The sequence below is a fragment of the Ylistrum balloti genome, unplaced genomic scaffold (genome assembly GCF_031769215.1).
Source record: "Ylistrum balloti isolate Yb309-2 unplaced genomic scaffold, AGI_CSIRO_Ybal_v1 Utg371308, whole genome shotgun sequence".
NCBI classification, from domain to species: Eukaryota; Metazoa; Mollusca; class Bivalvia; order Pectinida; family Pectinidae; genus Ylistrum; species Ylistrum balloti.
In genome coordinates this window covers 326,438-340,831 of record NW_026782699.1, presented here as the reverse complement: position 1 = coordinate 340,831, position 14,394 = coordinate 326,438, and the positions used below count along the sequence as shown (strand labels likewise).

The 14,394-nt window shown below is 40.1% G+C and overlaps 1 protein-coding gene across 1 annotated transcript; it reads left to right on the top strand.

Annotated features, from left to right (window-relative positions):
- The first annotated feature begins 1,006 nt into the window (after nt 1-1,006).
- On the top strand, nt 1,007-1,459 carry LOC132561918 (uncharacterized). The gene has a single exon (XM_060226634.1). It carries the CDS (start codon nt 1,007-1,009, stop codon nt 1,457-1,459), a length of 453 nt encoding a protein of 150 aa, XP_060082617.1.
- The last annotated feature ends 12,935 nt before the right edge of the window (nt 1,460-14,394 follow it).

The window sequence follows — 14,394 nt, the reverse complement described above, 5'->3', positions numbered from 1 at the left end:
AGAGACCATTAAATAATCCCGAGATCAGATGATGGAATTAAACATACTTCAAAAAGTTGTGTTACCAAATTAACTTAAATACTGATAAAACGTCCTTGAAATGAAAGTGTAATTTGATTAAAAATCAGCGTTTCGATAAGTTATCTACTTGTCAAATACACATACACAGATTGAATATAACAGGATAAAATATTTAATAGTGCTATGAATTAGAACAATGAGAAAAAGGCCGTGAAGATGTTTAGCACCGGAAGTGATGAACATTGACAAGTTGGGAGTTTAGGCATGTAGACAGTGTATCACCTGTTTCGCTTGCATGGAGAAGGAGCAGATCAACATATATGCAAAAGTATTCTTAACGTACAAAGCACGTGTTATACCCCCCACTCTCTCTCTCTCTCTCTCTCTCTCTCTCTCTCTCTCTCTCTCTCTCTCTCACTCTCTCTCCTCTCTATCTCTCTCTCTTATCTCTCTTCTCTGCTCTCTATCTCTCTCTCTCCTTATCTCTCTCTCTCTCTCTCTCTCTCTCTCTCTCTCTCTCTCTCTCTCTCTCTCTCTCTCTCTATATATATATATCTTTTTCTCTCTCTCTCACTCTCTCTCCCTTTCTCTCACTCTCGCGCTCTCTCTCTTTCTCTCCCCCTCTCTCTCTGTCTCTCTCACTCATCTTGTTTATAATTGTTTCGTCGTTACTATATACTGCCACCTTTATATAAGTTGTAAAACTTGTGCGCAATCCTATTGTTTATGTGCAATAAAATATGTGTAAATCAAAGAAAGGTGTCAGGTGGGTTAAAGGAGAATACAAGACAGGTGTCGCGGAGTCAAGGAGAACACAAGACAGGTGGCGGGTGGGATCAAGGAGAACGCAAGACATGTGTCGGGTGGGATCAAAGAGAACACAGGACAGGTTTTGGGGATCAAGGAGAACACAAGACAGGTGTCGAGTGGGATCAAAGAGAGAACACAGGACAGGTGGCGGGTGGGATCAAGGAGATCGCAAGACATGTGTCGGGTGGGATCAAAGAGAACACAAGACAAAAGTCGATGTGATCAAAGAGAACACAAGACAGGTGTCGGGTGGGATCAAAGAGAACACAAGACAAGTGTCGATGGGATCAAGGAGAATACAAGACAGGTGTCGGGTGGGATCAAAGAGAACACAAGACAGATGTCGGGTGGTATAAAGGAGAACGCAAGACAGGTGTCGGGTGGGATAAAGGAGAACACAAAACAAGCGTCGGGTGGGATAAAGGAGAATACAAGACAGGTGCCGGCTGGGATCAAGGAGAATACAAGACAGGTGTCGGTTGGGATCAAGGAGAATACAAGACAGGTGTCGGGTAGGATCAAGGAGAACACAAGACAAGCGTCGAGTGGAATCAAGCTGGTACCTTTCACGGACCAGAATCAAACTCACGTATACCATGGAATAGGCAAACCTGTTACTCGAATATAAAGGCTCTTAAATAATTCCTAAAGATATTTTGAATTTTTAACATTTCAAAAATTCTTGAATATGATTTATTTGAATAGTTTGAAAGCCACTACACAGTGCCGTGTATTTTCAAACCAAGAAAATCAATAGCAAAAGTCCGGAAGTTAAATATGATATAAGGGATATTAAAACACTTCAAATTTCGCTGTGGAAACTCACTATTTCTGTTCCTTATTGCGTTTAATCCGTTGTCCCCATCAATCATCGAACTTGATTCCATTTACATTTCTAGCAATTTAGATATTTGCTGGGGTCTAGTACAGCTAAATCACAGAGGTTTTGTTCTCCAGACTCTGGCTGATTAAGATTCCTATAATAATTATAAAAAAAGAGAGAAATATTTTGTCACTATCCAATTGACATCTAACCCCTTTACAGCTACAAGATAAAAGGATTTTAACGAGCCCTTACATCGGCTAGTCGTAAATCCGTTTGTTGAGCATAGCAATCAATACACTAAAAACAAGCGCCCGTCTGATCGCCAATGGAATTTCCTTTGTCTGGAACTAGTGTCATTGTCACCGCTAGAACGCCCGAATGCTTTGCGGATTGGTTAGCTTTCAATAAATATAAATGATTCCAGCTTTTTAGCGAAATTTGAATTTAAACGGATACATTTGCGTTTAATGTTCACAATTTCACATGCTTGAAAATCGGGCAATGTAATACTGAAAAATCAGAAAAAAAGTTCGATCATGATCTATCCTCAATGAGTTCACGAGGACGAGGCTGATATTGCATTGAGAAATTGATCAAATAATCAACCCAATATGTGTTTATAGCATAGTGCCTTAGATGTTTGGAGTTGTTTCCCTTTAACAAACGTTAAATAAACGTTTCATTTATACTGAATACTATTAAATCACTGAAGTTGAGTTGAGTTTGGTCAAAATAAGTATTACTAGAATGTAATATTAATCACTTATTATGAATATTCACGTCAGTTTCTTTAAGTATTTCGCAAAATACTTCTTGATCATTGAATAAATAGTGAAATATACCGCTGAACTTAACGCGAAGTTTGCACAGCTAACACTATACTGAACTACCAGGTACATAACCAACGTAACGGATTAACTGGTGTAGCTGGGGACAGGTAAATGATAAGTACAGCTCGGGTGTCACCTGTCACTTCTCCAGTAGTTATTTGTACATGTCATATATATCATATACGTGTTCAGAATTAGTTTGGGAGTTAGGTTTCTCGGGTCGTACATGAACATTCTAGAAACACCTTGCATGATAAATTAAATTACTTTAATGCTATTTCGCATGTTGTTAGACATGGGTACCAAATACATAACGCAAAAAAGAATTAATAAAAATCTGAATTAATGAAATGCTTGGCATACACTTTCCGCCGATATCTAGAAACATGCAAAAAATCATTCTGATTGACCGACTGAGGAGTATTGAAATACACCATTGAAGTTAATGCGAGCGTGCACAACTAACACTTCACTGAACCACCACGTAGGGGTCATTGTCTTGCGAGGTTTCGCACGCTCGGCATTAATTCATTGAGATTTTTTTTTATAATTTTTCTTTGACCAATTACAATTTGGAGAAGAAAACTATGCCTATGGAAAATGTTGATAGTTTTCAAACGAATTACAATTTTATTGCTGTTTCAGAATCTTGGCTTCGTGCAAAACGTCCTCAACCTTGGATGTTAAATGGTTCACTACAAGACCACAAATTTTGAAGCCTTTTGTATTTGTATCCCAGACAGATATTTAAAATATCATTGTTTCACTGTCCAGCGCCTAAAAACCTCAAAGGATTAGGAACACAAACTTTGTCCCTTCAGATATTGATGGCAATGACCACGTATGCTAAACAGCTGATACGTCAGGCGTCCTGGTGTTGTATCCAGACTGATCAAGTGATGAGACTTCGAAAATAGCCCCATCACACTATCTCGGTGTTATAGGAAAACCTGATACAGAGACATATATTCCACATAGTCATTCATAGATTGTGGACAACCCATTTTCGTGAAAGTTCCACCCAGTTTACTGTTATCAACGCAATTCGTTCAACTATTTTTTATTGACTTCATCTACACATCCCAACGGTCAAAGCACGTGCTGATAAATGAATAACATTTGTGGTATAAGGAATGTTTTATACATATCCCAAATATTCAGCTCCAAGCACACAGTTTCAATTTATCTTTGTAACACTTACCGATGTTTGAACTCTTTATTTTTGATAACAGTTACAGTATATCCAGCATTTACATCAATCACAGTTTAAATCTGTTTGTCGTCTGTGTCGTCCGTACGACAAATACTTTGATATACATTTATATACTTATTACTAGTTAGCTTGTTATCCTAATGAATGCTAACGACGGTAGCGCTCTGATATGAGTATATCATGTTAAAATTAGATGACCTAACCACACGATGACATCGAACAAATTAACTTGCCGTAACATACAATATTAAACTCTAAATCTGTTAGTCGCCATTTTGCTGACACTACCGCACACGCGTTTGAAAGCGTCGGTATAGGAAAACTTCTACATACGCTATAGAAAACCCTAGAATGTTGCCGCCTGCTCCTTCCTTAAGTAGCAAGCTACACATCGGATTATCTATCGGTTTTCTGCTTATGTACTGTGGAGAAAAGTCGATAGATTTATGACAACCTGCAACCAACAAACCACACAGATACCGACTCGATTACAACCTACCACCAACAAACCACACAACCAACAGTAGCTATCACAAATAACCCACACATATAACGATCTCGACAATTAATGACAATCTGCAACCAACAAACCACACAGATAACGATCTCGACACTCGATTACAACCTACCACCAACAAACCACACAACCAACAGTCTCGACACTCGATTACAACCTACCACCAACAAACCACACAACCAACGGTCTCGACACTCATTTACAACCTACCACCAACAAACCACACAACCAACAGTCTCGACACTCATTTACAACCTACCACCAACAAACCACACAGATAACGGTCTCGACACTCATTTACAACCTACCACCAACAAACCACACAGATAACGGTCTCGACACTCATTTACAACCTACCACTAACACACCACACAACCAACGGTCTCGACACTCATTTACAACCTACCACTAACACACCACACAACCAACAGTCTCGACACTCATTTACAACCTACCACCAACACACCACACAACCAACGGTCTCGACACTCATTTACAACCTACCACCAACACACCACACAACCAACGGTCTCGACACTCATTTACAACCTACCACCAACAAGCCCCACAACCAACAGTCTCGACACTCATTTACAACCTACCACCAACACACCACACAGATAACGGTCTCGACACTCATTTACAACCTACCATCAACACACCACACAACCAACAGTCTCGACACTCATTTACAACCTACCACCAACAAACCACACAACCAACGGTCTCGACACTCATTTACAACCTACCACTAACAAACCACACAACAAACGGTCTCGACACTCATTTACAACCTACCACTAACACACCACACAACCAACGGTCTCGACACTCATTTACAACCTACCACTAACACACCACACAACCAACGGTCTCGACACTCATTTACAACCTACCACCAACAAACCACACAACCAACGGTCGACACTCGATTACAACCTACCACCAACAAACCACACAACCAACGGTCTCGACACTCAATTACAACCTACCATCTACAAACCACACTACCAACAAAAGTCTTTTCACCCAAAATTAATCTACAACTTATTTCCCCGAAGAAAACCCTCCACGATCTTCCTCCGAAGAGAAAACCAACTCCGCATGGTCCTGGAACTTGAATTTATCCTTACCGATTTGTTTCTTGTAAGTGCAACACGAATTCTTTTACAACGGAGGTTTCGTTTTCATATAAAAGGGTCTGATTGTACAACGAAAAAAAACCCATTAATCTTTGATGCTAGACATACCCATGTGCCATTCGGGCCAATAAGCTATATTTATCGCGACCTGGCTGGAATCTCTGTGTCGCAGTGCACGAGACAAATCGTTCCTGAGACACTGAGAGATCGATATCCTTAAACCCTATCCACGGTGTCTACAATCCGCGAGAAAATCTCATCATTAGACGCTACCATCCACTATACAACTACCATCTGCCGAGTCAAACATAGTGCTTTGTTTTCCTCATTAACTAATATTCTTCGTCCGCTCATGTTGCAGATATACCTCTAAAAAGTCGGTATTTTGTTTTTTGGATGGGGGTGGGGTTATGTTGTTATGCCATGCACAGCATAGCGCAAACACGAAAAAAGTGTGTTTTATCCGGTTAAATACTGGATAGATTTACCACCTTATAAACAAAAATGTCCAGGAATGAATTCCTCGCGAATGAAGCGTTTTAAAAAAGGAATTATAATAGATAATCTACCTTTGTGATGAGATCTAGAAGCCTGATAATGCTGTTTTATAATCTATCATCATCTCTACGAGTGATCAAAGTGAGGCATTGGATTCAAGAGGGCTGAAAAATAAACAAAAATGTTACTTGCCTGGGAAAGTGCTATTTTGGCCAATAATCGTTATTTTAAAGAGCGAAATATGGCCAAGATTGATTTGAAAGCGAACAGACGCGCAATGCACGTGAGTTACAACTTTACGCGTGATTTTTCAACTGCATGTAAACAAAAGGAACGAACAGATACAACTTATTGACTGATTGCAGAAAGTCCTTATACTGTATAGTATATTGTAAGTGGTTGTAACAAAACAAAACTCTACCCTTTCGATGATTGAATAAGAATTTCGTGTTTGTAAACATTTCTTTGTCAATCATTATTGATGGCACGTGCGTGTGCATTACAAAAATGTTTTTAGAGTTCGCGTCAAGACACATAAAGTGCAAATAAAATCATTGTAGATCTGGCGTCACGTGACACGACAGACTTGAGCGATAGCAGCGATCTAAATACCCCTTTGGGTGCTGTAGCCGAAACCTTCTAATGGACGGCAAGCCGGTCTTAAAAAAATAACGTGTATGGAAACTCCCGAGGAGAATAACGTTATAGCGTATCTGTCAAGCTTATATTTCGGCTGTTAGGTCTTTATCTATCCATTCAATGTTGGCACTCTCCGTTCGTGTTCCATGACAAAATGAACATTTGTTTTTAATAATCTGAAATGTATTGCTTTCAAATTCAAACCCCGTATACTGTGAATTAATGCTGACTGAAACGTTCTTTTCTGTGGCTCCGTCTGTGTTCTGCAACTGTTGACTTTTTGGTCATTTATGATTTTGATGATGTAGAACACTTTCCTACCTACACGATAACTCTTAGTCTCAATCTCGGTCTGGCTAATAGTTGGGGCACACTTGATGTTTTTATCAATATTGTTTGTTTGTTTTCTAACATTTAATATTGCCTTACTGAAAAATCACGGCTTTGGCATGTGAAACACAAATATGTTTGTGACAACGGGATTTTAGAGATTAGAATGATTTTACGAGCTAAGTGATAGAACAAAAAAAAATAAAAACAAATATCTTAATAAAGACTCAAAATACGACACAAAATAAATAAATGAAACATTCTAGGAGTAAGCGTCATCGTCTTCACCAATGGGATCGAAGGCTAACGGTAGCAGTACTGTAGATAGCTGGCTCGAAAGTATTCCATACTTCCGTCCGTACATCACAGTAAATAGCTAGCTCGAAAGTCTTCCATACTTCCGTCCGTACAGCACAGTAGATAGCTGGCTCGAAAGTCTTCCATACTTCCGTCCGTACATCACAGTGAATAGCTAGCTCGAAAGTCTTCCATACTTCCGTCCGTACAACACAGTAGATAGCTGGCTCGAAAGTCTTCCATACTTCCGTCCGTACATCACAGTTGATAGCTAGCTCGAAAGTCTTCCATACTTCCGTCCGTACAGTACTGTAGATAGCTGGCTCGAAAGTCTTCCATACTTCCGTCCGTACAGTACTGTAGATACCCGGCTCGAAAGTCTTCCATACTTTTGTTACACAGTATGTCACAAATACACGCACTCATCTCACATTCATATGGAGATTTACACTTGTAACGCGGCACGTCACAAACACACGCACTCATCTCACATACACAGGGAGACTTACACTTGTAACACAGTATGTCACAAACACACGCACTCATCTCACATACACAGGGAGACTTACACTTATAACACAGAATGTCACAAACACGCGCACTCATCTCACATACACAGGGAGACTTACACTTGTAACACAGTATGTCACAAACACACGCACTCATCTCACATACACAGGGAGACTTACACTTGCAACACAGCATGTCACAAACACACGCACTCATCTCACATACACAGGGAGACTTACACTTGTAACACAGAATGTCACAAACACACGCACTCATCTCACATACACAGGGAGACTTACACTTGCAACACAGCATGTCACAAACACACGCACTCATCCCCCATACACAGGGAGACTTACACTTGTAACACAGAATGTCACAAACACGCGCACTCATCTCACATACACAGGGAGACTTACACTTGTAACACAGTATGTCACAAACACACGCACTCATCCCACATACACAGGGAGACTTACACTTGTAACACAGTATGTCACAAACACACGCACTCACATACACAGGCAAGACGTCCTTAAATCACCGTATATGTTGGTTGAACGTTACGCAATTATAAACGAAACCGAGAGAAAAGTGTCGCCATCGAAGAGAAAATTGAAGGCTTCTTTTTTGTATATCGAACAAATGTTGCACCGAAGTGTGTCTTAGTGCGTTCAGTTATTTGAGATGCATAGTAGATAAACACAACTCCTGACGAAAACAATCTGCCCTGTATGTCCTGTATGAAATTTGATATCAAATGGAAGAGCAGATTAATTTTACCTTCCATTAAGATGAATCTTTTCCCATTAAAGAAATCTTTTTCAATTTTATTCGTCTTTGATGATGTTAATGATATATATTAAAAAGCAAAATTTTAAAACGCCCAAAACCTGCAAGACATTCACATGAGTATAACATGTTCTCGTGATTACATATCTTTAATTGTTGAAACTAATACAAGGCCTGTTTGTTTGTTTTCCTTTTAGCTACACGTACCTAGTTTGGTTTCCCACGTATAAAGAGTTCGGCCAATTATCATATCCCCACCTTAATTAGATCTACACACAGAGTGTAATCATTGCAGCATTGCAAAGAAGGAGGTCTGATTAATACTTGATTATTTGTGGAGTGGACTGTCAACACACGAGAACGTCTTGTGAAAATGCACCAGCTAACTTGACACCATGCAGTAGAACAAACACTAAAAACAATTTATTCTTTCCACGTCTACAAAAACATACTTGTAGTTTTCTGTCCTCAGGAATATCGCAGTAATTTCTCGAAAAAAGCGAATCATCAAATTGCCCGCATCGAAGTATCCTACCCAGTACTCGCCGAGTCTGACCTTGTCGGAGGTGATTTAGAAAGGCAATTGTATTTGTTATCCTTCTAGATGGTCCGTCTCTACCCTCGTGGCAATAGAAAGCAGAAATCATGTGACATTTGAAGTGATTTTATTGCTGTAAGGTTTGGGGGGTCTTAAATCATGTGATCGTTCCGGACTTATCTGGACATAAATGACATCACAAGCACTGTGGTGAAGATCGATCGATACCAATATACAGGCTCGAGCCTTGCCACGCGGAAACCCTGTGTGATCGCATCAGCCAGGCGGATTATATAATACTCCAATGCTTTTGTTACTAACGTTTTTTTCCTTGTATATCTCGTGAGCTCCAGATGTAAACAGCGAAGGAAACTTCCGGGGATACCAAATATGTAAAAACTGTTGTTTGTAAAGCTATTGAAATATCTATAACTATAAAAAATTAAGATGTTATGTCTTGTAGTCCAAAATGGAAGACATATTGGCTAGTAGACTCGTACTTAGAAACGGTTACTTTATCTTTCAGTACATTTTCTTCAAAGACATTTTCAAAACATATTTCTTGTTAAAAATAAAAACTGATATGTATTATTAAAAATACCGTAATTTCCAGGAATCTTCAATATATATATTATTAACCATTTCATACGTGTAATCGATTCTACCTTGATTGACAATATAAGAAATATATTTTTGAAGTCAGCTTGAATAAATAAACTATATCTAAGCAGTGGTATGGTTTCGTACTTGTAACGACGAATGCATGAATGACGAACAATGAAATTGCCAACAAGCACGTGGACATTGCTCAATACCCCAAACACTGTATGTATTCGTGTATCCCCGTGACGAGATATACCAGGTTTGTCAAAATCGTGATGAGAACTACTCATAATATCTCGAGCTGACGAAGTTTTAAAATGTGTCTGTCCACGGGGACTGAAGTCATGTTCAGTTACACAATTTGTAATCAATGGCGCCATCTTTGGTTCACTATAACAGATGCTGGTTTATTTTTCTCTTGGTTGGCTGCTGAAAACTCGCAGAAATAGATTATAACTGATTTCCGTGCTTTCTGTGTGGTACATTATACCCAGAGGTAAGCAGACGTTTTGGTCCGTACGATTTTTTTTCATGTTTTTCTATCACAAGACTATGATGAGTGTTCATAATGCCGTTTTTTCCTGAAGGGTTTGAAATTTGACTACAATTTTCTCGAAAATATTGCAAATCTCCCAATAGAATCTGGATCAGGGATCGAAACCTCTTTTAATAAGTTTTCCATGTAGAATAGCAATTTGTTGTTGTGTGGGGTCGGTCTAGCCAACTCTTTGCAATAGTGTGCGATAGGTATACACAGGTTGGTCCTCTCTTGGCATTTGTAACTGTGTATGGTCGATCTACGGAGTCGGCCCCTCTTTGTTTTTTATTGTGTACGGTAGGTCTATAGAGGCTGTTCCCTCTTGACAATATGTTATTGTGTGCGGTAGGTCTATAGAGGCTGTTCCCTTTTGACAATATGTTATTGTGTGCGGTAGGTCTATAGAGGCTGTTCCCTTTTGACAATATGTTATTGTGTGCGGTAGGTCTATAGAGGCTGTTCCCTTTTGACAATATGTTATTGTGTGCGGTAGGTTTATAGAGGCTGTTCCCTCTTCACAATGTTATTGTGTGCGGTCGGTCTATAGAGACTGTTCCCTCTTGACAATATGTTATTGTGTGCGGTAGGTCTATAGAGGCTGTTCCCTCTTGACAATATGTTATTGTGTGCGGTAGGTCTATAGAGGCTGTTCCCTTTTGACAATATGTTATTGTGTGCGGTAGGTCTATAGAAGCTGTTCCCTTTTGACAATATGTTATTGTGTGCGGTAGGTCTATAGAGGCTGTTCCCTTTTGACAATATGTTATTGTGTGCGGTAGGTCTATAGAGGCTGTTCCCTCTTGACAATATGTTATTGTGTGCGGTAGGTCTATAGAGGCTGTTCCCTCTTGACAATATGTTATTGTGTGCGGTAGGTCTATAGAGGCTGTTCCCTTTTGACAATATGTTATTGTGTGCGGTAGGTCTATAGAAGCTGTTCCCTTTTGACAATATGTTATTGTGTGCGGTAGGTCTATAGAGGCTGTTCCCTTTTGACAATATGTTATTGTGTGCGGTAGGTCTATAGAGGCTGTTCCCTTTTGACAATATGTTATTGTGTGCGGTAGGTCTATAGAGGCTGTTCCCTTTTGACAATATGTTATTGTGTGCGGTAGGTCTATAGAGGCTGTTCCCTTTTGACAATATGTTATTGTGTGCGGTAGGTCTATAGAGGCTGTTCCCTTTTGACAATATGTTATTGTGTGCGGTAGGTCTATAGAGGCTGTTCCCTTTTGACAATATGTTATTGTGTGCGGTAGGTCTATAGAGGCTGTTCCCTTTTGACAATATGTTATTGTGTGCGGTCGGTCTACAGTTTGGTCCTCTCTTGGCATTTGTAATTTTAAACGGTAGGTCTACAGAGATTTGTCCTTTAGGCATTTGTCGATAGCCAGATGCTAGTTCTCTCTTGGCTCATATAATTTTGTACGGCCGGTCTACAGAGGTTGATCCCACCATGTCATTTGTTATTTTGTACGGTCGGTCTACAGAGGTTGGTCCCCTCCAGGCATTTCAAACAGCGTTTCAAATCCTGACCACCAGACGCCGTGGTCACTTAAATCTGGTGTAGTAATTATTCCAGTGGTCAGGACTGCAACACCTTATTAAGATCAGTAGGATATTATTGTTGGTCATTTTCAATCATAGGACTTGTAATTTGCTGCTTCCTCAATCTCAGACAGGCCTTATTCCTATTCTTTCGGTCAATAATGCGTTTCATTGAACCTGTCGTGTCATGTGCTATCAAGAAACGTGTCAGTGGCCACGAGTATCAATACTGAAAACGCGTGAATGGTGCGTTTTAAATTGAAATTATGCCGCCAGGAGATTCACTCTAATTTTAATCCGAATATCCGACGGTATCAATGTGTGATTTATTTATTGATAGAGTTAACATCGACCTGTCCCTCTTTATAAATTTTTAATTACGGGTTAACTTTCTTCAAATTGACGACGCAATTCTTTCGATGCACCTTTCGTCCAAATAGAATATAGATCCAGGTAGCTGTGTTCTTTAAGCTAGAAATACATTATTGATTCAAGATTACAAATCGGGAAATGAGGGACGTGGCGACATCTTAGACTATTTCAATTACCGGCAACCGGATTCTAATCCAAGTTCGGTTCCATTGATTATAAATTATGTATCACCAATGCAAGCAGGTTCAGAATCCCAATGACGTTTGTATTAGATACAGACGCATTAGGCATGGATTTGTTTGAGCAACAAAGCACCAATCTGCGGCACACGGGCGCTTAGACAAATAAACGTCAAACGGTAGCTAGGCACTCTCCAACGAATGATGAGTTATTTTATTGTCTATTAAAAAACCGAGTTTCAGAGTAATTTAGCGACCATAAACCTGATCCGAATGTTTCAATACGATTAGTTTTAATAGTGAAATGCTTTATGATGGTATTAGGTCGGAGGTTATACCAAGTTAACACCAGAAATCCCATTTCTTTTATCGTAATGTCTCCTTCACAATAGTAAAACAAAGTAGCAGAATAAAACAGGCATGGACAACGCATCCGGAACGGTCTAATGCCGGAAAACATCAAAAGATTATCAGCACAATTTTAAAAGATATGACAGTGATCGCTAAGGATTTTAGCACGTACAAGAAAAAATCATTTTGCCTAGTAAAACCGCTCTGATTTTCATTAAGAAATTATCACTGCTCTTTACTATTCATTGTTGTTACAGTGTATTCGCTACATAGTAAAGCTTCTGTGTTATTCATACTTATACACGTGTAAATCCCTATTGCTGAATACAGCTTTTAAAGTACCTATATTAGCCTCCTTGTCATTTCCTCTATTTATTTAGGGTTTATGTATCAAATGTCACGAGCTCACAATATTGTCACAATATTGTTACCTCGATATATTTAATCTGATGATCACAGATAATCATACAATATCTACGAAAACGAAAACAAACAAAAACGGAACGCCTACTTTATGAATATCTACGGACATATCAAATATAGATGTAGATTAAAATGTACATCTGCCATTCAGAGCATGCGCTCTCTAAAATGTGGATTAGTGCACGTCATATCCCGATGTACCCAAAATAGACATATCCTGAACAGGCGTCACAACAAATAATGATTAGAAAACGTAAACCGAAACCTTCATAACGTGTGTCATATACTCTGTTTCCATGTAGCAGCATGGGGTTGTTTCTGCTTTGGGTGTGTCCCCTGCTCGTGACATGCTCGAGCCTATACAAATGACAGTTACTGCTCCACGCTCTGCACTGTTGAAATGAATAGCTCACCCATTGTTGTGTAACGTGGTCAGATATGGACAGAAGTATTGCTGCGAGGATTTCGACAGTATACTTCATTGTGATAGCACTATAAGTCAGCTTTAGTTCCGCACTACCACAAGGAGGCTCATTTGAACATCTCGTAGTCTCCTACACATCGCGCTAACATTAAGGAGACCTTCCTCAAATAACCATAGATGTAGATAGGACGTTAAACAGTAGAAAATAGTGATGGTGTGTGTGTAAAAATGTGTGGCGGCGAGTGATGGTGTGTGTGTGTGTGTGTGTGTGTGTGTGTGTGTGTAAGTGTGGCATAGGGAGTGATGGTATGTGTGCGGAGGGGTGATGGTGTGTGTGTTGTGGTTAGGGGAGTGATGGTGTGAATGTGTGTGTAAGTGTGGGATAGGGAGCGATGGTGTGTGTGTGTGTAAGTGTGGGATAGGGAGTGATGGTGTGTGTGGGGAGGGGTGATGGTGTGTGTGTTGTGGTTAGGAGAGTGATGGTGTGTGTGTGTGGTGGGGGTGATGGTGTGTGTGTATGTGTAAGTGTGGAATAGGGAGTGATGATGTGTGTGGGGAGGGGTGATGGTATGTGTGTAAGTATGTGGTGGCGAGTGATGGTGTGTGTGTATGTGTAAGTGTGGGATAGGGAGTGTTGTTGTGTGTGGGGAGGGGTGATGGTGTATGTGTGTGTGTGGTGGGGAGTGATGGTGCGTGTGTGGTGGTGAGGGGAATGATGATGTGTGGGGGAGTGATGGTGTGTGTGGTGGGAAGTAATTGTGTATGTGTGGTTAGGGGAGTGGTGGTGTGTATGTGGTGGTTAGGGGAGTGAGGGTATGTGTGTGGTGGTTAGAGGAGTGGTGGTGTGTGAATTGGTGTATGTGAGATGTGATGGAGTACGTGGGAGGATGACGATGTGTTTTGGGGATGATGGTGTATGTGTGTATTGATGGTGTATGTGTGTGTGTGTGTGGGGGGGGGGGGGGGGTGATTATGTGTGTGTTTGGGTTGGTG